This window comes from Pseudopipra pipra, chromosome 10 (assembly GCF_036250125.1).
Source record: "Pseudopipra pipra isolate bDixPip1 chromosome 10, bDixPip1.hap1, whole genome shotgun sequence".
Taxonomy (NCBI): domain Eukaryota; kingdom Metazoa; phylum Chordata; class Aves; order Passeriformes; family Pipridae; genus Pseudopipra; species Pseudopipra pipra.
In genome coordinates, this window is record NC_087558.1 from 12,759,218 (window position 1) to 12,783,114 (window position 23,897).

The 23,897-nt window shown below is 50.6% G+C and overlaps 2 protein-coding genes across 6 annotated transcripts; one reads left to right on the top strand and one right to left on the bottom strand.

Annotated features, from left to right (window-relative positions):
- Positions 1-1,397: 1,397 nt before the first annotated feature.
- LSG1 (large 60S subunit nuclear export GTPase 1) lies at positions 1,398-22,334 on the bottom strand. 5 transcript variants are annotated; one of them, XM_064666286.1, is made up of 17 exons: positions 22,235-22,334; positions 20,990-21,065; positions 20,311-20,379; positions 18,367-18,441; positions 13,224-13,341; positions 12,651-12,771; positions 11,993-12,079; positions 11,062-11,148; positions 8,931-8,991; positions 8,039-8,224; positions 6,765-7,190; positions 6,397-6,498; positions 5,539-5,682; positions 5,102-5,225; positions 4,456-4,535; positions 3,645-3,818; positions 1,398-2,337 (listed from the first exon to the last, which is right to left on the bottom strand). In XM_064666286.1, the coding sequence occupies exons 3-17, from the start codon at positions 20,311-20,313 to the stop codon at positions 2,158-2,160; spliced, it is 1,968 nt and encodes a 655-aa protein (XP_064522356.1). In that variant the 5' UTR covers positions 20,314-20,379; positions 20,990-21,065; positions 22,235-22,334; the 3' UTR covers positions 1,398-2,157. The 5 variants fall into 5 exon arrangements, with proteins under 5 accessions (XP_064522356.1, XP_064522355.1, XP_064522354.1 ...); XM_064666285.1 differs by having other exon boundaries at positions 18,367-20,379; XM_064666284.1 differs by lacking the exons at positions 18,367-18,441; positions 20,311-20,379; positions 20,990-21,065; positions 22,235-22,334 and adding an exon at positions 13,417-13,545 and having other exon boundaries at positions 8,048-8,224.
- On the top strand, positions 21,786-23,897 carry FAM43A (family with sequence similarity 43 member A). Its single transcript, XM_064666288.1, has one exon. It carries the CDS (start codon positions 22,028-22,030, stop codon positions 23,114-23,116), a length of 1,089 nt encoding a protein of 362 aa, XP_064522358.1. The 5' UTR covers positions 21,786-22,027; the 3' UTR covers positions 23,117-23,897.

The following is a 23,897-nucleotide window of genomic DNA, read 5'->3' on the forward strand; positions in this document are numbered from 1 at the left end:
GCCAGGGATGCAGTTCAGCATCAGCAACAGACCAGACCACCACAGGAAAGCATTAATTTAACCATGGTCCTTGCCTATTATATAGTTTGCCCACTGCTCAGTAACAGCATAAAATATTAGCAGTCTTTGGGTCCTTTTCTATCAAGGCAAGAGCACAGCAAGGAGCGGTTTGCATTTAACAAACCTCAGCAAACAGTATTTGCGCTTGGTCATACTTACATTATCCTCTATTTACTCATGCAAACACTGCAAGTCACTTGACAGGTCCCATGGCCAAAGGTTCCTGGAAGCAACAAGCAGTTGTCTCAAGTCTCAGGCCCTGGGGATTTCTGTTACTCACTGGATTGGCAAAGGTCTACACCAGGACACAGCTTGTCCAGCAAGAAGGCTCATGGAGACCCAGCGGACAGGAAAAGGCAGAGAATGCAAAAGAAAACTCAGGTACGTGCAACATGAGCTAAGAATTCAAAGTGCTTTGAAAAGAGAAAGACAAAATAGGAAAAAAATAGTATTTCAAAACTTCAATAAAGGATACTCCAACTTAAGTTTGGCAGGTAATTTGACAGGCAGTAGTTTCAGGACACAGGACAGGACAAAAAGAAATGGGTGTTTCTGAGCAATCAGGTCCCTAAAGGACAAAAGCAGGTATCTTTCCTACAAGGAGGGTGGAGAAGCTGGATCAGAGTGATTTGGCTAAGGCATAACCTCTTCAGCAAACAAAGGCAAAGATCACCTTCGCCGGGAGAAACAGATTAAATAGTCTCTCCTAAGAATTTACTTTCTGCTACAGTACATTGATTTAAATACCATTGACCATATTCATTTAGTGTAATTATGCTTTAATTTTGCAGGTAGGGATTTATCTTCCTTGCAGTGATGTAATTAAGAATTCAACTCAGGGGAAGCAGGAGCCAAGAGCTCTGCTGTCAGGGGACCCTCCGCGCACACAGCGCAAACTGGCTGTAAAGGACACACACACAAAGGGTCACAAAGCCAAAACCAGCTTAGTTGCACACCCCACATCTGCTGTGGCTTCGCTCAGCAGTTGCTTTCATCTCTCCATCCACACTTAAGGCCTGGAAAGTACAAATTAAAAGACAGCAATCTCTTTTTTAGTATCAGAGACCAAAATCATCTGTTACACCACCGCCTAAAAACAAAGCATGTCTCATCTTTGTGAGCCTTTCCAGTCCTGTCATTACACCCTGTGCTGCACTAGGAATGAAGAAACTGACCAAGTGCACAAACATTTTCTCAGCAGGGCAGCTAAGAAATAAATCTCACTGAAGTCCGACCCCAAGTAAAGTCTTTTTAGCATCAAATGGTCATGTACTCAATTAAAATTTGCTATTAGACACTTCTGTGACTAGGTCAATGAGACAGAACATGACACCATATAGGAAGTAAAATCTCAAATATATTTAAGGACAAATTAGCACCAGATTTTTAGCCAGTCAAACAGAGCTAATGTTTTAAAATACCAGTGGGAAGTCACACAGGAAAACAACTGATACCAGCTCAGCGTGAAGGACATAAAATAAGCATTTTCCTTGCACAGTGTGCCATGCTCTGCTCAAGCTGGGAAATTGGGAGTGGTTTCAGTACCAGATTCTACAGAATAGGTCTGGCACAGCAGAGAAGGAAGAGGGCAATAAAGATCACTTTACCTCATTTTTCAACACACTAAAGTGTTCTGTCAAATCAACAAACCAGCTTTAAAGACAGAAAAAAAAAAGGAGATGAGCAATAGTGTCTCATAATGTAACAAACATCACTCATTGAAGTTCAACTGTTTATAAAGATTTTAGTCAGATTTACAGGGCTTGCTTTGATTGCAACAGCCATAAAATACATCCTTTATGGAAGGAAAAAACACTCCCGCATGGCTCCATCTGCTCCCATTGAAAGGATGTTTCAGCAGCAGTCAAACATCTGGGCTGGCTTCCAGATAACACAAACAGCCAGGTCTCTTTTGTTCCCAGTAGGGATGAGCTCCAACTACCAGAGCCCACCCTTACCCCTGCCCAGGCCAATCCACAGCACAGAGCTACCAGGTGAGCTAGTGATGCCCACTTATCTGTTTTATTTTACCCCTCAATTAAGGCCTGTGGGACAGTGCAGTCCCTGCCCTGGAAAAGCCCAGTACTGGTGCCACAGCTAAGCCTCCAGGTGCTTGGTGATCCTGCGGATTTTCTCCTTCTTGTTCCTGTTTCCATGTTTTTTCCAGGGCTTTCCTACCACATTCCCAGGATTGGATGCAGTCACAGGCACGAGGCCGCTGCCAGGCCGGTATCCCATTGCAGCCCGGACCCCTTTCATGAGGGCACGGACGTTCTCCTGCAAGAGCAGACACAATCACCAGTGACCGATGAGAAGACATTTAACCACAGGAACTGCAATATGTCAGTAAAACCAGACACAGGAGAGCTCAAACCCATCAGGACCTGCTCAGCCCCCGCTCCAGAGCTGCAGGAAGGTCACACCACACATCCCAGCCAAAGCCTGCCAGCAGGCTCCAGTTCTGCCTGCAGCTGCACCGGGTCCCCAGCACCCACCGCTGCCAGCAGAGGCAGAGCACTGACGAGACACTGCGACAGACATCAGCTACAGCACTGGGATGGATTCTCACAGCCTCTGCTTTGCACACAACAAATTGTCTTTGCAAAATAAATCTGGCATCTGTGAAAGCCACAGACTAAAATAATTTGCTCAAGTCTGGAGTGTGGGTAGCACTGATGGGGCTCACAGCTTGTGCCAGCACTTTGGGCAGACAGAGGAAGAGTCTGGTAATCCCAAAAATTCTTTTCAGGTCACAGTTTTCTACGTTATTTTGAAAAGAGCCTGAGTTCTTGTTTTCAAAATGCATTATTATCTTTAGCTGTGCTAAACAAATACTGTTCATATCCAGCTAACCACAGAGAATGAAACATGCTGTCTGACACACCCTCTTCACTGCTAAACACCTGTTCTGATCTTTGTCAGGTATGCAGACCTAATTGCTTATGGATTTCACATTTCACTACAAGTCACTAATACATTTTTTCAGTAGTGTAGGGGCAAAACAGATCCCCGTGGGACTCCACAAGAATCATACAAGTTAAGAAAAATTCCCATTTTCTACTTATTTTTGAGATTTCTCCATTGGATTTTAAATCAGTTTATATTCTTTTCACCTGATTTCAGGTAGTACTAAATCAATTGTCTTAAAGAAGCTTATCACATCCCCTAAAAATGTCAGCTCAAGAAAGGAACGTTAGTTTGAAGGACCTGTTAGTCCAAAACCACGTTCCAGGTCAGTTACTGTGTCACCCCACCCTCCCTGTCTGTCTTCACAGTCACCCCCCTGTTTGCTCAAGATTGATGTTAGGTCCATAATGACAAGGGTCACCCTACTGACCTCTTAAAAATCAGCTATGCATAGCTCATTAGCAATCTGCCAGTCACCTAGGACATTCACAGTGATTTAGGAGATAATAAAAAGAACAGAGAGTTCTTAGATAGAAATTATAGGTAGATCCCACAGCATCTAGCACCATTAACTCAACCCAGCACACCTCCATCCTCAAAGGTGGCTTTTTTTCCTCAGTAATTACTAATAAGCACTGTAGCAAAAACTCATGGAACAAATTTCCTCCAGAATTTACCTGGTGGAAGAACGTTTTGTCCACCACATTTTCAATCTGCTTTGCTTTGGTATTCTTCTCAGGCTTCACCTGTCCAGGGGCCTGCACAGTTCTGCTCTCCAGGCATCTTTGATGCTGGTGCTGAAAATCATTTGGGTCAATACCAGGAGGTGGGTGGCAATATAACAGCTTCCCCTGTGAAAGCAATGGACACAGTTATGACCAAAGAAACTCAGAGAGAAAACACACAGAGGAAAGAAAACAACCCCAAACCTAAGAAGGGCTCGAAGTCCAGGGGCTCACACTGGCAAACTGTAAGTACACTTTATTTCTCCTCCTAGGCAACAACTGGCTCAACTTCTAAGTTAAAGTACTGTTCCACCTCTATATCAAAGCACCATTTCCAGCTGCAAACAATACACTGCAAAACTCTCAGGAGCACTGGAGGATCCTATTAAGAAATTCTCAACAATAAGTTGCTAAGAGTGCTGCAGAAAAATGCAGTATTACAACACTGAGAGTTACAGTCCTTAGTGCCAAATATTGGTCCAGCTATAGAATATGGGTTTGTTTCCTGAATATCTGCTGGTTATTTTAGAGATATGATTATTTATTTAGCTAGCACCATATTGTTAAGCAAGGATCTTTTTAATATTAAGCAGCTTGAGAAGTTCAGTTTATTCTTTTAAAACATAAAACCAGCCCGACCTAAAGAGTATTTTGATATACAGTGACTTTATCCAGAGAAACAGAATTCACTTTATTGTGCTCTAGTGAAGCCTTCAATTCACTTCCTAGCAGGAAAGAAAACCCAGATGTAGGAAACACTTACATTGACATAGTCTTTTAACACGTATCGAGCTGATCTCGGCTGGTCTGGCTGTCCATGAGCTGTCATAAAGCCTCTCATATCTGGAAGGCAAATCCAAAGTACATTCTGTGTAAGTACAAGAGAATGAATATGTTCTTATCTACTGCCTAACTGCACATTTGTATCCTTTGTCAAAAAAAACCACCCTCAGAAAGAGGCTTCTGTTGGGGAAAGCAAGGAAAAAAAGACAATATTGCTGACTGCAGAGGTACCACAGAAGCATCCTGACCTGAAAGGAATGATGAGGGCTGACATCTCCCTACCAGCAGAAAAACTGCTGGGTTTTTATTTTTGTTTTAAGGCCAGAGAATCAGAATTTGCTGCATTCTTCAGAGTCTAATTGAAGATACAGTTGATGGGAGGTATTTGAAAGAGCACCACACTATAGACTGGCAGGGTATCTCACCAATGTCCTCCACACCATCTACACCTGTCAGATGAGACTGGCAAAACACACACAGGAGATGAGCCATTAACAAAGGCCCTGCTGAGAAGAGGGCAAGTCCTAACGCAATGCACAACAAACCCAAGGTGGGCCTAACTTTAAAACATGTTCAGGACCATGCACAGAGTGTAGGTGACAGGTTTTATGAGGATCATCACTCACATCCATATGCTGTTAGCAGCTCTTCAGCTGTTGGCTTTCGATCTGGATCCTCATCTTCCCTTGGCCTTATAATACTTATTCCATAGGTTGCTTCCAAAATGTTTCGTGGGATATGCTGGCAAACGTGAGCTAGTGAAGGAAACCACCTGGTGATTTTCAGCTACACAAGTAACCTTGCCCTTTCGTCACTCCAAGAGCACACATGAAGAATGACTTCTGGATTTTGTTGCAAACCAGAAAAATTAAACAAGCCTGACAACAAGACAAAGTTGAAATGAGGTGGGAAAAGACCAACACAGCAGGGCTGTTTTATCCAGTGTGTCCCACTGCCCTCAAGGCATGAGCACGTGTGCTGCTAGCAGGGCTGGAACACGCTACTTGACATCCTCCAGATCCAACCCTTGCAGACACTCCCACGAACCCCATGCAAAGGATATTAGAGAAATAGGTGGGACATGGTCCCTCATCTGGTCTATAGGCAGAATTCCAGAACAAATCATTTCTGCCTTGGTAGAGACGAAAGATGGCATCACCAGACCAGGGCAATCACAAAGGCACAGGCCAGGCTCCACATACAGGGTCTACATGAAAATAACCAGTTAGTTCACAATGGCAAGTCAGTGGCCATGGAGGAAACAGGAACAAAAAAAATAAATGCATAGATGAAACATGGATGCAGAAATTCTACTAACACAGACATCTGCCCTGCTGGCCCCAGGTGATGAATTAAGGAAATTGGATGTGAAAGACCACAGAACTTCCAAAATTCCTAAATAAGGTGTCCAGACAGGACCCTCAGCTCTCCAGTCTGATTGGAGAGAAGAAAGCACTCCAGAAACATTTAATTGTGTTTTGAAACAGGTAGGAGATTGAGCAAGTGCAAATCCCACAATGGTCCCACATTATAGCACTGGAGTTGCTACTTCCAAATTAAAGCTTGATCAATATAAAAACAGCAGCAAAACTAGATTCATTCACAGCAATGATGTGAACAAGAAGGGTGGTTTGAAACCTTGACCTTGAGCTATTCAGAGAAACACTCACTTTAAAACATCTCCCATTGCACAGCAGCTCTCATAAGTGACTCACACTGTAGCAAGAGTTTGAAAGCAAGAACTAAAGTTCCAAAATTCTATACATCAAGACCATCCCTCTCCAACATACTCTGCTGGCCAGAGCTCAGGTTGGCAGAGTTCTCAGTGACTGCATGTGCTTGCAACTAGCTCAAAATGAAGCTTCCTTCCACTGGGGAAAAAGAAATAACAAAGAAGATCAATGCTGTTTGTTAGCAATACCTGGAAGTGTTTTGTACGGCCTGGTGTAGCAGACACAGACACCTTCTTGTTTCCAAGGATTGTGTTGATGGTTGAACTTTTGCCAACATTAGGGTAACCCACCTGGATGACAAAGAAGTGGAATGGTAACACTGGTATCAGGCAGGGTGATGCCAGAAGACTGACAGAGCTCTGACACAAAAGTACTCCAATAAAGTGTACTAAAAAACCAGGGCAAGCAGTGAAGAACACTGAGCTGCAGTGTTTGCGCTTGCTAGTTTTTAAAGCCTTATAGGAAGCCAGGCTACAGGACAAATTTTAGCTGTAGAGGCATATGGAATTAAAATTTAGATTAAACAAGTTCCATTAAAGCACAAAGTCCAACTCACCAGCCCAACATTTACTTCCCCATCCTTCACCCTTGGTCCATCGTGCATGGTTTTGAATATCTCCAGCAGCTCATTTCTCTGTACTAGATGGCTGAAGTTCCTGACATTCCTGTTCTGCTCTTGCACTACATGCTTCACTGCAGCACCATCAGTCCTGTTTCCCATCCTCTCTGGAGCAATAGCATTTATGCTGTCCTCATCTTCATCTTCAGAACAGGTTTGCCAGGCCTCCTCTTCATCTTCTTCACAGTCTTCATATTCATCACTGCTGTCATCATCACTAAGCAGAACTTGGTTTACAGTTTGCAAAGCACTGTCTGTGGATGTGCTTTCTGCGCTACCTTGTGCTGTGTTGTCTTCTTCTTGACTGGAGCTTTCATCCTCAGAATCACTCGGGTGCTCTGCTACACCTTCAGCGTCCTGTTCCTGTGTGAACAGCATTTCAGAGGTGAAATGCAAAGACAGCACTAGGCCTTGCTGCTGACTGCAGTTACTGCAGTGCGAGCGACTGTATTTTCATCAGCCACATCCCAAGGGCTGACAATTCACTGCTTACATCACACAGGTTTTATAGGGGTCTTAAGTATGATGTAGACACAACTAGCTCATTTCAGGAGAAGGACAAAAGTATTCCAAGAGGGACTGTTCACGGCTTTTTGACCTTTCTTTCCCAAAAAAGAGAATAGAACTACCATTTTCAGTCTTACTTTTAAATCAGTCTGTAAAAACATTTTATGCAAGGATTGTAAACCAGCTGAACACAGTAGGTATTTTTACAAGGAGATATGAGATATTCCATAGCTGAATGGCTGTAACAGATGAAAGTAGCACCTACTGATAACATGTAACTTGGGGCAGTAACTCAGTTTGTTCCACTGGGCAAAAAAAGGGCTTTCAAGTACTATAGGTTCTCTAAGAAACACCTCCCCTCTCTGGGAGAGAAAAAAACTCTGTAGCGATAACCCCATCCCTCACAGCACCCCTCTTGGAAAGGTTTCCAATTCTTTACATGGGTTAAGATTTTGCAAACAGGTCTACAAGGGCTGTTTCTGTGTTCTGCACTTTCTTGACCATTTTAGTCTCCTCACTCTTGTCTCTGAATTGATCATTCAAATGCTGTTTTATAGCTGCACAGGTCTTTAAAATAATCCTTCCCTGAGACAAGGACAGTGAAGACAGTGCCCTTCCTAGAAAGGTGCTCAGGTCTATCACAAGCACAGCTGCAAAGCAAGTTACCAGCAGCAGCCAGCACACACGTAGTTTGAGCTGCTCACCCACAGTACCTTTGCTTCTCCAGACAGCCGTTTACACTCTGCCAATGCTGACCAGAACACCACCTTCACACCCTCCTTCTCAAAGAACTGTGCCCAAGCAGCCCGCTGCTCCTCACTCAACAAATCTGCTTTGTTGATCAGGATCATGTTCTCCTTGTCATTACTGACTTCCTTAACGTAACTTTCCTGAAAAAAAAGAAGAGAAGGATCAGTCCATACTCTGGTTTCGACTCCTCTTCCCCCCAAGGTAATACAAGAGCAGCAAGACAAGCTCCACACAGGTGTAGCCCAGCTTACCATCCCCTGGGCTAGGTGGAACTGGTGTTTAGCAGACAACTACAAGGACAAATTGGAGCATGCAACTACAACAACACAGCTTGTTGCTGGCCACGTGTGCAAACACCTTGTCTGCTTAGAGCTATGACAAGATATTAATCAGCACCCTGCAGCAGGAACTCCAAGATAACTATTTGAGCAATTTAATGTCTCATTGATGCAGTGTTCTGTAGTCTGTCATTACAAAGCTGTCACTTCAATAATTGATTCTTTGCTTTCAGTGCAGTAATTCTCACTCAGGTTTATTCCACTATGTTTTTACACAGAACAATTCCTTTAAGTGAAGACACTTTTAGTGGGTAATGAGGAGTAATATAATATCTGCAATATAATGTCTGCAGAATTGCCTCTAAATCCACAACATCCTGTGTGAAATATCAAAAGACATCAAACAAAAATAAGTTTGTGCCATAATACTTGCATAAATTAATAAGATATTCACTTAGGTACAACAGTAGAACAGTTTCAAGGTGGCTGAATGTGTTAAACAAAAAATAAATTACGTAAACCTTATGATATATAACTAAGATAACATTCAAAAAAGTGATTTACTTACCAGATCTTGACATCTAAACAGAAGGGGGTTTCTAGCATCTACTATCTGGACTACAATGTCACTGCAAAAGTGAAAGAAAGCCCCATAAATACTCCTCCTTGCTTTGCCTTAAAGGAAGCAGCAAGGCACAGCAATTATTTGCTTTTAGGTTTTGCTTGGAATTTTAATAGTTTTAACTGTATTATCCTACTAAGTACGTTTACTGAATAACAAAGCATCTCAACAGCCCACCTGCCCAACTGAGCCAGGCTTGTGCTACAAGCCAGTACTGCTGTACAGTATTTTCTCCTCACTTAGCTCATTCCCCTGTACAGCTGGCAAGTGGGAAGGAAACACGCCAGTTTTGCCAATCCATTTACCCTCCAGAAACACTCAGCAAGCAAGAACCAGAGCAGTGGCATTCTGTGCTTGAGAATGGTACTAAAAACTGTGATAACACAACTTTATTTCTGTCTGTCCTCATTCCCAGCTGTGGCAGGGTGGTTACAGAAAGAAAGAAGAGGTAGTTTTCCTACACAGTGAGATATTCTAGAATGTGGTTGTCCCCTTTGCATGGAACAGGATTTATAAAGTCTCCCACAAACAACCTGCAGATTTTAAGTGTTTGATATCAGGCATTTTAAAAATTTCCTTGTGCACTTCTTGTCATAAAAAGCATAAAACAGTGAAAAAATAGCCCAACAAGATATGTTGCTCCCCCATGCAAGGACGGCCTTACAACCTGCTTTCAGCAAACAGCTTCAAAACCAGACACCAGGTTGCCACCACATATTTGAGCAAGACTCGACAGTTCTACAAATCAGTTATATGCAATGGCTTCAGATTCCACAGGCATTCAAGCTTCTTTTCTCAAAAGGACAGGGAAAATTTAACTACAGCCTCTACCACTAGAGTTCTGCAGGCAAGTAGTTTAAAAGACTGATTGCCCCATGCTGATTCTATTTGTTTGACAGGGATTTTTGTTAACTCAGGACACCTTCAGAACATGAAGGGTTGAATGGAAGAATTTCAAGCCTCACTAGGCAGTTGGTTACATATAAAAAAAATAAATCAATAACCCCCCCAAGGGAGTAATTTAATAAGCCACAAGGGTACAAAGAGGTACTGCACAGTTACAGAAATTCAGAGATCAATATGAGAGAAAGCTGACACCATGGTACTGGGATGGGATACAGAGAAGTTACTGAATCACACTGCTAGGAACTATTTTGAAGCAAACACATGAAAAGGCTGACAACAGATCAAATTATCTGGCAAGGTAAGGGACTGAATGATTTTTCCATTCCTTTCCAAGACAGCATCCTCACTCTACATGAAATAAAAAGCTTCAACAAGAGCAGAAAGGCATTAATAACATATTCCAGCCACCTCTAAATACCCAGTACACTCACACTGCCTGTCATGATCCCCCACAGTGGATGCTCCCAACCAGCAGTCTCCCAGCCAAAGGCCCAGCAGCACCCAGTACAAAGCCCCTTCTGTGAAAGGACCAGCTCATCATGACCTCACTGGTGAAGTATTTTTCAATTTTAGGAAAATCAGATGAGATGATCTCAAACTTAATTACTAGTGAAATTAAATGCCCCAGTTAGATTAACGTAGCAGATAGCACTCCTATTGTATTACAGCTCAGCAAACAAAGCTACTCCTGTGATAGGACAGCCTGTTGTCTTTTGTGCACTGCTGCAACTTCTCTGCGTAGCTAAGGGCCAAGGACCAAGAGATTCCTTCTTTCCCAACATTTAGTTCATCTCCCTTGCCTCCTGCCCCTGAACAGCTGCAGCTGTGTGGCTGGGAAAGAGGATAAGGGGTTAATCTCAGTAAGAGACAAAGACACATTCTCAGAAGAGACCTCCCACAATGAGCTACTGGAAGAGCAGCAGCATCTGAAGAATCTTCAGAGACTTAGAGCAAACCACTGCAGATCACAGTGCTGAAAACTAGCAGGCACCACTAAGCAGCTGCCATTCTTCACATCACATTTTGATCACTTTGAAACAAAATCACTTCAATTGCTGATAACAAAACATTACTAACTTGTTTTTCCTGTGCTCAGACACTTGAAGCCTGACTCAAAAGCTTCAGTTCATTAAACACTACTTTTTTAAAAGTCAATAGCAAAATACTTTACCTTCTTTCAATGACTCTCCAAAGCTGACGCCAAAATTCCAAGTTTCGTTCAAATGGGGTTAGAATTAACTTTTTCTCTTCCTCAAGGCTAAGGCAAAACAAAAAAAAAAAGATGTCACATTTGGTCCATGTCAGGCAGTAAGCACACTACCAGTTTTTCCTTAGATCTAGGAGGCTTTAGTTTTAGAGAGAGCTCTCAAACCAGACTAATATATAGGTTCTATTTCTGCTGGTTTTGCAAACAGATCAAGCACCAGGTGAACTGCTGTCAGTAGCACTGCTTCAGCAGTGACACAACGGTCCTGATCATGCCAATGGAGAAGTGGTAAAGGATAGAAAGAACAAAAACTAATCAAAAGTCTGCCTGTGAAATTTCAGAGACACAATAATAAATGAGAGAAGTTATCCCAAGTGCCAGCTGTTACTACTCAATTGAGTACCACTTGGAAAAGGTAACGAATTTGGGGGTGGTACCTGAAATGGCTCTATACAACCTCTAACTTGCTGTTACCACCACCTGAACAACTTTACTCAGGGCAAGTGTGGGTTTGCAGGGCATGAGCAGATATCACACAACTCTCCAAGCCAGTGGATGTAGCACCAGACCAGCACAAACTGCTGTACACAGGCTGGCAGTACTGCCTGCTATTCAGAGCAGCACTGCTGCTCTTAGAAAACACATCCAGTGCTCCTCTACTTCACAAGCAAATGCAGAACATCACATGCCATCCTGAAAAATTTTAAAAGAACACACACACACAAGACAGCTTTGCAGAGCTCACCACAAAGACTGTGGCTGAGACGTCCAGCCTTCCAGGACAAGTACAGGGAGATGTTAAATTTACTGGTCTAGCAAGGATAAATACAACTCACTGCTTCTTGTGTCTCTAAATGCCACCAGGTACTTATCCAGACACAAGCAGCACACTCACTGGGCAAGCTGTCGCCTCCACTCAAGAAAGCTTTCCCTCTCCGCTTGCTTCAAGTCCTCTGCGCTGGTTGTCCTATCCCAGCGTGGCCTGTAACAAGCATATTTTGGAGTGAGTGGTCAGAAACAGCACTCAGACCAGATACATTACTGCAGTAAACATAAAGAGCACAAACACCATACATTCAGCTATGCCAGGACAGTTATAGTTCAGACACGAGCGCACCTGTTTTCAGCAGCTTTAAGTACACCTTCTTTCCTTGTTCCTTACAAACTCTATTAGCTGAGATCACACAAAGCTCCTTTCTCAAACTAAGATTTGTAGGGTCTTAAAGACAGGGGAATAATCTCCCTGTTTGCCATGCACAGAGCTCTGGAAAGGCTTACCAGGCAGCCTGGATGTACCAGCTCCAGGAGTGCCAAACTTTGAGCAGGAAACCTCCACAATCAGGCCAGAAGGGCTGGCACTGGGAGCACTCACATGGCAGGCTGGCACCTGTGCTGTGGTTACATGTGGTTACATGTAGGCTCATGCAGGCTAGTTAGTGGCTTCCCCAAGAACAGGGTACTAACAAAGCAGAGGGCTGTCCTCAGGCTTGAGCCACCAAGGGGCTGAGCCCACTCAGCCAAGGGGCATCCAGGCCCAGCCCTGCAGGACTCGCCTCCGCGGGATGCGCAGGAACTCCTGGTTCTCCTGGTGCAGCTGCTGGATGCGCTGAGCCTCCTGGGCTGTGAGCAGGCCCGTGCAGCTCTGGGCAGACACGATCTGGGCATTCAGACGCTCTGCCGGAGAGAGAGACGGTCATCCAAAGCCACCCATCCCCAGCCCTGCCTGTCCCCAGCCCTGCTGACCCCTGCCACCCCACCCTGTCCCCAATCCTGCTGACCCCTGCCACCCCACCCTGTCCCCAATCCTGCTGAACCCTGCCACCCCACCCTGTCCCCAATCCTGCTGACCCCTGCCACCCCACCCTGTCCCCAATCCTGCTGACCCCTGCCACCCCACCCTGTCCCTGCTGCCCCCCAGCCCTGGTTCAGGACCCCTTCTTCTGTCTCCCAGATCCCCGCCCGGCCAAACTCATTGTCAGCCCTACAGATCAGATCATATCTACTCCTGCTCCCAATCCTCCGTTCCAAAATCGGTCCCGGCCCTCCACCTGGGTCCCCAGCCCCGAGATCCCCTCCTCAGCCCCCGGATCTACCCCGCCAGCCCCGGTCCCGTCCCAGCCCCTCACCGGCCACGAAGCGGGTGCCGGCGAGCTCGGCCGTGGCCAGGAACTCCTCCAGCGGGCTCTGCTCGGGCGCCGACCGCAGCTCCGGGCCGCGCTCGGCGGCCACCTCGCTGGCGTGGAGCTGCCGGGACAAGACAGCGCCGTCAGTCCGGGCCGCCCCGGCCTCCCTCCCGCTCCCTCAGCCCCCACGCCGTACCCATGAGGAGGAGGCTCCGCGGCGCTCCAGGCCGCGCTGCCGCTGCAGGCAGCGCCCAAGCCCCGTTCCCCGCTTCTTGCCCATGTGCCGCCGCTGCCGGAAGGGGCGGGCGGGCCATCCCCTTCCACCGCCCCTTCCACCGCCCCTTCCGCCGCCCGCTGCCGCCGCCGTGCCCGCCCCGCAGCGCTCCGGGCCGGCGGGGCCGCGCTCCCCGCGCCCGCCGCCGAGCGGCGACACCGCGCCGGCACCGCATCGCCTGCCCGGCCGGGCGCGCCACCGCTCCGTGTGCCCACTGCCCACCCACCCGGCGCACATCCACTGCTGCCCTGCCTGTCCGTCCCCACGCTACCTTGCCTGTCTGTCTGTCCGTCCACCCCCACTGCCCGTCCATCCAGTCCGTGATGAGAGGACATAGTCTTAAGCCCCGCCAAGGGAGGTTTAGGTTGGATATTAGGAAGAATTTTCTTCACAGAAAAAATGATTGGACATTGGAATGGACTGCCCAGGGAGGTGGTGGAGTCACCGTCCCTGGAGGTGTTTAGGGAAAGACTGGATGGAGCACCAGTCGTCATGGTGGTAGTAGGTCATAGGTTGGACTCGATGGTATTGGAGGTCTTTTCCAACCTAACTGATCCTGTGATTCTGTGTTATCTACCATCCATCCACCCATCTTTCCATACTTCCTTCCCTTCCTCCCTCCCTATGGCACTCAGCACAGACATCCATTTCTCCGGCGCTCCCCTTCCCAGGTCAAGCTCTAACCCTCTCCCACAGCAGCCACCAGCCCTACCACTAATAAATCCAGGGGCACGGCTGACCCCCACCCCAAGGTCGGTGCTGCAGCAGGAGGCCCTGGCAATCGGGGGATGCGCAGGGCTGCCATTCCCAGCCCAGCCCTCGGCAGTGCCGGCGGCGGCGGGGCCGGTTTCACTTGCAGGTTCCGCCCGGCGCAGATGTTATCTCCGGGAAACAAACCACTCCAGCAGCAAAGCGTGCGAAACCCTGCCCAGCAGCCAGCCATGGGGGCAGGGGTTTGTGTATCCCTCTGGGGAAAACCACCTGCGCCCTGTAACACACCCAGCCCAGTGCAGGATCCCCATCTCCATCATCCCAATAGAGTAAACGAGTGTATGTCAGGAATGACAGTGACAAAGAGGGAACCTGGATGCAATAGCTGTGCTACGAGGTTGCTGCCAAAATCTAGCCAGAGTCTGGGCATCTTTACCAGACAGAGAACACTGCCTGCCCAGCCAGGGAACCACTGAACGGGTTTCAGCAGCAGCCATTGTGGCCAGTCTGGCTCAAGACGGGAGAGAAGGTTAAATTAATAAACAACTCAACCTGTACTTGCTCACTGAACTGATTTATGAACCATTTCTCTTTTATGGTTCTTGGGTTAAGGCCAGACAGTTTTGAGTATAACTCTGTAATGTGTATCAGTTGTAACTGGAGAAAAACCTGGCTAATCTCTGGAAAACGGAGGCAGGCAAAGTTTAACTTCAGGAGCTGGCCACCAGCAGCATGGCACCATGTACAATGCTGCAGGAAGGAGTGGTCTTTTCTCTTGCTCTGCACTATGGGATGCCTCCCCATGATAAACACCCATTAGGAAGACACAGTTTTTCCTTTATTCTACTTTTCAAAGCCAGCAACTGTGTGGCATAAATTTCCCAAGTACGTCTGAACCTTTGCCATGCTTATCCCAGGCTCTGCCACCATCACCCGCCTGGTCTGGCCCCTCCTTTGCTTCATAAGGCAAATAAAAGAGATGAAAGGGGACTCAGCGGTCTCCTTTTCATTTAGGCGAGGTGCTTCAGTGGAAGGCTGGTGGGCTGCAGACAGCATGCAGAGATTTAGTAAACTCATTTTCTAAGCACGTCATCTTTAATAAAACCATCTCAAGTCTTTATGTGGGCACCAAGGCAGTAATAAAAGTGCTCATTATTGTCTTTCTTTTGTACTTCAGTTAAAAGTTACCTTGCCTCTACAATGCATAATCACCAGCCAGAGCAGCCAGCCAGCCTGGCCGTTCCCCATGCCTTGGGTCTGGCAGCACTTCTAACCTCACAGCCGAGGCACGTGCAGTGTGTTCCCAGGCTGCCCAACCACGGGCAAAATGCTCCTATGATCCCATCAGCACAGCCCCGTAGCATGGCCTCGGCATCACTGTGGCCCTCGGCTGGTGACTCCACCAGTACAGAGTGCTGGGTGGACCTCCATGGGACACAGGCAGCCGCGATGGCTGAACTGGAAACAGACACCTGGGGACAGGCAGAAGTGTTGTTGCAGTGGGAAAAGGAGGCTCACACTTGCCTCACCACCTGCAACCCTCTGTGCATCCTGAGGGCAGTGAGGTTTGAGGGTAACCTGAAGAACAAAGACCTGTGCATTTTGATTGGCATGTTTTTCCCACACGTTGCCCTTTTTTCCCACACCATTCCCCATTTCCAGACTGAAGTGCTTCAGGGACAGTCACTGCAGGTATTTTCTATCACCTTTGTGGGAGCTGCTGAAGAAAATGCCCAAATTGCCTGCATTCTTGTAACAGATACATTTCTGGGCACTTCATAAACACTGAGGAATTATTTGTATCTGCTGATGCAAGCAGCACAGCAAGGATTGCTTTGAGCAGAGAAGTGCTGAAGGAGATACAGATTGGGTGATCCAAGTGACAGAGACATTGGAGACTTGGCTAGAGTAGTAATTGCCTATTTGCAATTGCCATGTTTCTAATCCCTCTGACATTGCTCTGCTGTGCCTACCTGAGCGAGACGGGCTGCTGCTGGTCTTACCTGAACACGACAACCTGCTGCTCCTAGAAGTCATTTGTGCATGGATTATTCACACACAGTGAAAAGGGCCACTGAAGTACAGATGCTGTCACAAGAGCTGCACAGAGCAGCCTGGCACCAGAGTGTGCATGCCAAAAGCACAGCCAGTCAAGGAGAGCGTAGAGGAGAGGGGTATGCTGCTATGGTCTGATAAACCTGTTGATTTGCAACCCATTCCCATATGATGCAGCAGCCATGAAAAATGAACACAATTTTTGCTGCTGGACCTTGTTTATACAACTCAGCTCTTTGACAGAAGTGCTCAGGCTGGAGTGAAATGTTGTTCTGGGAGAACAAGCACTCCTGTGCATCACCAAACCTCTCACAACTCCTTTGAACTGCACTAACCATGCTCAGCACTGCTGGCTCTTTGGAGGGTGGCCATAGCTTTGGGACTTCTCAGAAAATCATTGCATAGACAAAGTAAAATCTGCTGTCCTTCCAGCACACTGTAATCATTCACTTGGGCTTCCCTCCCAATTTCTGCCTTGGAGCCAAACCACTGCTCCAGTTTTTGATGCAAATCCTGAGAATTACTTAGCAGCAGCTCTTTTTCAAAAGCCAACGATAACAGTGTGTTTTTGCCTAAAGGAAACATCGTTCTTTCTGGACAACTTTTCCTCAATTTTCCTTTAAGGTAGCACTGGGAGATCTCAGGACTGTCTCTCTAAAATATTCATGTGATGGCTATTCATTATTCATGTCGGTTCACAATGCTTGATTCAGGGTACCGCCAGCCTCAGCCTGACAAGCAGACTCATTAAGAAACCTCCCCCAAAGCACCCCTGCAAGAACACCAAGACAATTTTGCTCTGTGCACAACTGCAGCTGCTTGAACCCCTTTCTTTCCAGCTGTGCTCAGAAATGGACTGGCACTGCAGGAAAAGAGGGAGCTTGTTCCCCATCTTTTGGTGAAGGTCATGGTCCCCTTTAGAAAGAGCACCATGCCGGGGAAGCTCTGAAGCAGGGCTGCCTGGCCAAGGCTGAGCCCTGAGAAGACACTAACCCTGCTGGGGGCCTCAGGCGAGTTTTTTAGACTCTGGCTCTTCTATCAGCTCTATGAAGATAAAATCACCTTCTTTCCTGGCAGGGTGGGGAAAAGTTAATTAGAGAGAGCTGCCTGCATCTTTGAAGGCACAAAGCGCCGGATGGGAAGGTGATGGGATTTCTCCAGCTCCCAGTGTGCCAACTCTGCCTGGGCAGACTCATCCCTGTTGCCTGCTGCTGTTCTTCCACATGGACAAGGATGACCCCATAGTGGCAGCCCCCCAGATGGGGTGTTGAGCAGAGGATGCTGCCCCAACACCACCTCTGTTCCCCTTGGCTGGCAGCATGGTGAGAGGACAGGTGCCCAGCACAACACCACCCAGCAAGCACCCCCGAGGTTGCCGTGACCCCAAGGAAGGGCTCTGCACCACTGGACACCAACTGCCCTTCTAATTATAGCTGTGGATGCAGGAAGCACCGCAGCTGCCTGTGCAGGAAACAGGGTGTGCCGCCCTCGGTGACTGAAAAACAACCACGGCAGAGGTGTGCCACCACCAGCATGGCCCTGCTGAGAGGCAGAGCCCTGGCCCCAGGGCTGCCCTTGGGCTGTGGCACCCTGAGCTACGCTGGCATCATCCTTGGTGTACCCAACAGATCCAGGGCTGCTGGTGTGTGGACCTCCCACATTCTTCACACCGCCCTGGCATTGCCTGTGCCTCCAGCCCCAACCCCTGGAGCCCTACCAGGGCACACTGTCTGCAGGACTGGGGCGCTGTTCCCCTTCAGAGAGGCAGGAGGGCAGCAGGGGTGACATGAGGCATCCATTAAAGGCTGTTAAGGGCCCTTCTCCCTGAGCAGGTGATGCTGTCTCCTGCCCTGCCAACTCATCTCGGGCTGTCCCCACTCCTGGTGACAGGCAGCCATCTGCAGTTGCTGGCCAGGGACTGGGGGCTGTGGCACCTCGCCTGCCCCCTCTGATGGCCTGTGAGGCTCAGGAGACGCTCAGTCTTTCTGCTCCATGAAAAATCTTGACAGTTCGGCATTTCCTTTGTCCTGATTCAGAACAAAGAGTGAAAACTTTGACATTTAGCATAGTTATAGAGCCTCTGAAATAGTTTGTTTTGGAAAATACCGAAATGCTGGTATGCAATGTTTCACTTTGACTGTTGCACTTCAGCTGCTGCACCACAACAAGCTCTCCTGCTACCTGAGAGGAGAAAACCTGATAAGTTTTCATACACTGACAAAATCAGTACATTCCCATGAATTATTTTGGTTTTGTCATATCAACTTTCCCCAGCACCTCTTCCCACTACTCTCCCCAATCAGAGACCCACAGCAGCTCCAATTCCAGCTGCTAGGTACAAAAGTCATCCATGAAGTGGGGCTGCTCCCTGCAGGGTTTCACCCTCTTCCATCAGACAGGCCCCGGCATCTCCCCACACGGCTGCAGGGCATCCAGCATGGGCAGCCTGGCCATCCCCCTCCAACAGAGGTGGTGGGCAGCTGGCCACCTGTCTGTGCCTCAGAGGGGCACCATGCACCCCAAAGCCTACAAGCTCCAGTGCAGACTGGAGTGGGCAGGGCAGGAGAGGGATGGAGTGGGTCAGGGAGTGGGGTCTGCCAAGGGCCAAGTGCAGCACTCACTGTGCTGCCAGTGCTGGGCTGCAGGGCAGAGATGGTATCTTACAGACTTTCCCACGCCTTGCTCAAGCTTTCTAAGCGTGCACACCAGGCAGGTGATGCTCAGTCGCTGCTGGGATATTGCATAAATAGAGAGCAGGCTGCTGCACTCCCCCAGGCTACAGTGCCATGCAGATAAGCCCCCAGCGTGCATGTCCTACACATCACGGGTGCTGCCAGCATGTCCTGACCCTGCAAGGCTTGTGCTTCAGCTTCTCCTCCTGGCAGTGAAATACAGACATCCAACGCCACTGGAATAGCCCCACACTTGGAGCAGGTGCCCCAAACTTAACTGGGCTGCTCCCTGCTACCAGATTTCATCCAAAGGCTGTGGCACAACTCCTCAGCCCAGCACAGGGCTCGGAGTGGTCAGCATTTTGTTTAGGAATTGCTGTTACAGACCATCACGATTTGCAATATGCTCTTCAGTTGCTGAAGCATGTGGCAATCATCCACATCCAGAACTGAAACAGTTGCCACACAGCAGGAAAGAGACAAACCTGAAGATAACTAGACCCATTAACAAAGCAAGAAAGGCTGCAGTGGTCTGGTACACTGACTGGTGAGCAAGGACGGTGAGGAACTGAGCTGAGACAGATTCCATCCTCGAGCAGGGATGTAACCATAAGTCGCCTTCCCTAAAGCTGCACTTCCAAGAGGCAGGTATGCTAAGGGTGCTGCTGCTCCCTAGTCACCACGTGGAGTCCCCAGTGGAGGGGCTGATAAACCTCCACAGAAGAAGGCAGTGCAGAAATGGTAGTGCTGCTGCCTTGGGGCTGGGGAGGCAGTGGGCAGGGCAAGGGGGTCAGCGTTCCTCCTCACTTTACATGCCACTGGGGTTTGCAGCCAGGTATGCCCAAGGGCTGTTGCAGAGACATGGGGCTCACTAGCCTGTGCAAGCCATGCTGCGAAAATTTAAGGTTTTCATTCCTGAACATGGATCACTTCAATTGGGATGGCAGAGCCCAGTGTGACTCTGCAAACAGTTCTGTGGGCGTCATTATCAGAAGCGTCTGTGTACCAGCACCAGCCCCCTGGCTCTACTCTCCCTCAGGAAGCAGCACTGCAGGAAGGTGTGGGGGGCTCCTTGCCCGCTCCATCCCACCCAGAGCAAACACCTGCCTGCTGAGCCTCCAGCCTGAGGCCCAAAACAGGTTCCTCTGCCTACAGCTGGAGGCAGGCAGGGCTTTGGCAAGGCAACTCCCTCTTCCACGGGGAGACTGCCATGCCCACACGTCTCAGAGGAGTGGCTGGGGTTGCTCTTGGCCTTGCAGCTCGCAGGCACTGCTCAGGCAGGTGGCAGCTGCTAAGAAGCATGGGGCAGGCGTGGGTCTGAGGAGCTGTGGTTCAGCAGAACACCTCGAGGGGAGAAGGAACCACAGGAGTGCCACACCATGTGTAGGTGTCAGATGTCACCTTAAGCCATTGGATTTATGTGCACAGCAGCATCTTCTGTTTTCACCTTGCAAGACAAAAGAGACAAAGGAAAAGCACATTTGATGCTACTGGAGGTGAAATGAATCAGCTGTACAAACTGAAGCCTTTCTCTCCCTGCCACGCAGTGGGATGGTCCCACAGGCTGGCAGGAGCTCTCTGCCACAGGCTGCAGCACAGCACATAGCCTGCCCTGCCCTCACACTGACAGCATCGTGGGGGTTCCCAGGGCCGTGCCTGGCACTCAGTCTGCATCAGGACCAAGAGCAGAGACTCCCCAGCTGGGGTGGGCTGCTGCCAGGCACTGCGAACAGGACAAACTGCAGCCCCTCACCTCTTGTGAGGTCCCAGTGGGACTTTGTCCAAGAGGGCTCGTTTCAGCACGGTGCCAAGCCCCAACAGGCATCCCAATGTGTGCTGGGCTTCATGCTGAGTGGCCCAGACAGTTTGCCCCAGCCAGTTTAGCCTGGCCATGCAACACTGTGGTTACTTGCAGTTCCCCAGTAATCTGCTAGATGGCATAATGTAATAATAATAATAATGATAATTATATACTGGTTTAATTGATCCAAACTCTAGAAATGATTTGTCAAATAATTAAAGCAGGTGTGTACATATTTTACTGCATGAGTACGTACCGCTCCCCTTTTGTCGAGCGTTTATCCAAATCCTGATGAAGTGCCATTCTCTGCAACGCTGGAATTTCTTTTCTTTCTGGCAAGGATATGATACATGACATGAGAAGCTATAGTAATGACACAGAGACCAACTTTCTCATTAGTCTGCGACTGTACTCGAGCAATCCCAACAAGAAATTACAAGACAGCTTCTTGTTATTCGGCTGCTGCATATAAATAAAGAGCAAAGCATTAGTCATACATAATAGCTCGTATTTGCTGCAGGCCCTTCGGTTCTCAGAGCCGGGCTAACCAAACCAAAGAGAAGATTATGTTGGAAGAGCGGGACTCCTCCATGGCACACCCTGGCCGGGCAGGGTGCTGGGGCTGGAACTCTCCTGGCCGTGGGGTCTCCCGCAGTAGGGTGTCCCGTAGTGGCCCTAGGATTTTTATCAGTTATGGGGGGTTTGGGCAGACGGCTCCCCCCTGGTGCGCTCTCCATCCCCCCCGCCCGCGCTGATAGAGGCTGCTGAGGCACCCACCCTCCGCGCGTGGGGATCGAGGCGGGCGGGGGGGGACTGAGCGCACGTCGGTCCGCACTCCCCGCCGCTGCACCGGCCGGTGCCCCCGCTGGGGGCCGCGCTCCGCGGGGATGCTCCGCGGCGGGCGGGGAGGAGACGGGATGGGGGGGCCGCCCGTCCGGGCTGGCACCGCCCCGTGCCCGCCCCCTGCCCGCCCCGCGGCGCGGCGGGGCCGGGGCTGGGGCTGGGGCCGGGGCCGGGGCGCCGCGGCGGGCGGCGCAGAGCGGCGGCGGCGGGCGGGCGGCGAGCAGCGCGCCGCCGGCTCGGCGGGCCCGGGCAGCGGGCGCTCCGCCCTCGGTGCGCGGGGCCTCCCCTCTCCGCGCCCGCGGAGCGCCGGCGCCCGCCTATATCTACGGCCGCGGCCGCCCGGCGCCCGCAAGGATGTGAGGCGGGCGGGCAGCCCAGCCGCCGCCGCCGTGGCATGCCCCCCCGCGCCCGGAGCCGTCGGCGCGGCGCCTAGCCGCGGCTCCGCGGGGCCATGCTGCCCTGGAAGCGGAGCAAGGTGGAGCTGGCGGCGGGCGAGGCGCGGCGGCAGAGCAAGCCCAAGGGGTACGCGGTGAGCGTGCACTACTCGGCCCTCACCTCGCTGGCCCGCGCCTGCCCCGAGAGCGCCCTGCACCGCGTGGGCAGCATGTTCCGCTCCAAGCGGCGGAAATTCCGCGTCACCAGCGAAGACCCCACTTACACTGTGCTCTACCTGGGCAACGCCACCACCATCCAGTCCAAGGGCGAGGGCTGCACCGACCTGGCCGTCTGCAAGATCTGGAGCAAGAGCGAGGCGGGCCGGCAGGGCACCAAGATGAAGCTGACCATCAGCGCGCAGGGCATCCGCATGGCCCACGCCGAGGACAAGGGTCTGCGCCGGCCCGGCCACCTCTACCTGCTGCACCGGGTCACCTACTGCGTGGCCGATCCGCGCCTACCCCGTGTCTTCGCCTGGATCTACCGCCACGAGCTGAAGCACAAGGCAGTGATGCTGCGCTGCCACGCCGTGCTGGTCTCCAAGCCCGAGAAGGCGAAGGCCATGGCCCTGCTGCTCTATCAGACTTCGGCCACGGCACTGGCCGAGTTCCGCCGGCTGAAGAAGCGGGACGACGCGCGGCACCAGCAGCAGCAGCTGGTGGGTGAGCAGAGCATCCCGCTGGTACCGCTGCGCAAGCTGCTCAACGGGCAGTGCTGCTACAAGCCGCCGGTGGAGCGGAGCCGCAGCGCGCCCAAGCTGGGCTCCATCACGGAGGACCTGCTGGGCGAGGAGCAGGAGGAGCGGGCCATGCACTGCGACTGCGAGGACATCCTGGAGGCGCTAGGCGAGCCCGAGGGCGAGCTGCTGCGCCCCGGCGCCGGCCGCGGCGAGAGCCCAGAGCTGGGCCAGCTTCTTCGCGACCTGGGCGAGCTGAGCCTCGGCAACGACCTGCGCTCGCTGCGCGCCGACCTGCGCGTCCGCCGGTTGCTTTCCGGGGAAAGCACGGGCAGCGAGTCGTCTCTGGAGAGCGGCGGCACGGACGGGGCCGCCCCGCCCGGCAGCGACGCCGAGCAGCCGCCCCCCGGCGACCCCGAGACCGGCTGAGCGCTCGGGCCCTTTCGGGCGTGCGCGGCGCCGCCGGGGCGCACCGGATTCCCTCCGGGAATGCGCGGCCCCGCCGGGGCGCACCGAGTTCCTTCCGGCCCCTCCGGGAGCGCACGGTCCCTTCCGGGCGTGTACGGCCCCACCGGGGCGCACCAGACCCCTCCGGCTCCGCCGAGGTGGCTGCACGGCCACGCCGGGGCCCCTCGGGCGGTGCACGGTGCCGCCCCGGTTCCCCGCGGCGCCCTCGCGTCCCGCGGCATCCCGGGGAGCGGCCGCCCTTCCCGTGCCAGTGGCCGCCGGAGCCGGGCCCCAGCCCGCCGCGGCCCGAGGAGGGGAGGCGGCCGCGGGCTGTTTACCTCCGACTCAGCCCTTGAAGATCTGCCAAATTCCTGGAATAGCTTTCCCCGGGGAGGGCGGCGGGAGGGAGGTGTTGCGCCTTGTTTACAGACAGAAATCTCACATCCGAGGGCCCCCCCCGCCGTTTTCTCCATTAAAGTCACTCCATCGTGCTGTCGTGTCCGAGAGGTTTGCACTGTTGTGAAGTTGGGGTTTTTTTATTATTATTTTTAAGTTAGACCTTTTTTTTGGGCCCTGGTCCTGTCCCCGATCTCAATGCTCTAGGTCTTTTGCTGTGCAAAAGAAGACTCTACTTGTGGCTGTTCACGTGTACATAGGGAAATGTATGCAAATACATTTTGTTATTTTTAAGAACACCACCATTGCGATCTCCTCTGTTTGCACATATGTGAAGAAAATAAAGATGATGGTAATTTAAAAGAAA

What these genes read in the sequence shown, in the direction of transcription:
- LSG1 (XM_064666285.1), bottom strand. Translation starts at nt 18,471, where the DNA reads ATGAAAACTTATCAGGTTTTCTCCTCTCAGGTAGCAGGAGAGCTTGTT. An exon ending in TGGAGAGTCATTGAAAGAAG is followed by an intron (nt 8,992 to 11,061) that starts GTAAAGTATTTT and finishes TCACTTTTGCAG; the next exon opens with TGACATTGTAGTCCAGATAG. An exon ending in ACAAAACGTTCTTCCACCAG is followed by an intron (nt 2,338 to 3,644) that starts GTAAATTCTGGA and finishes CTGCTCTTGCAG; the next exon opens with GAGAACGTCCGTGCCCTCAT.
- FAM43A (XM_064666288.1), top strand. Translation starts at nt 22,028, where the DNA reads ATGCTGCCCTGGAAGCGGAGCAAGGTGGAGCTGGCGGCGGGCGAGGCG.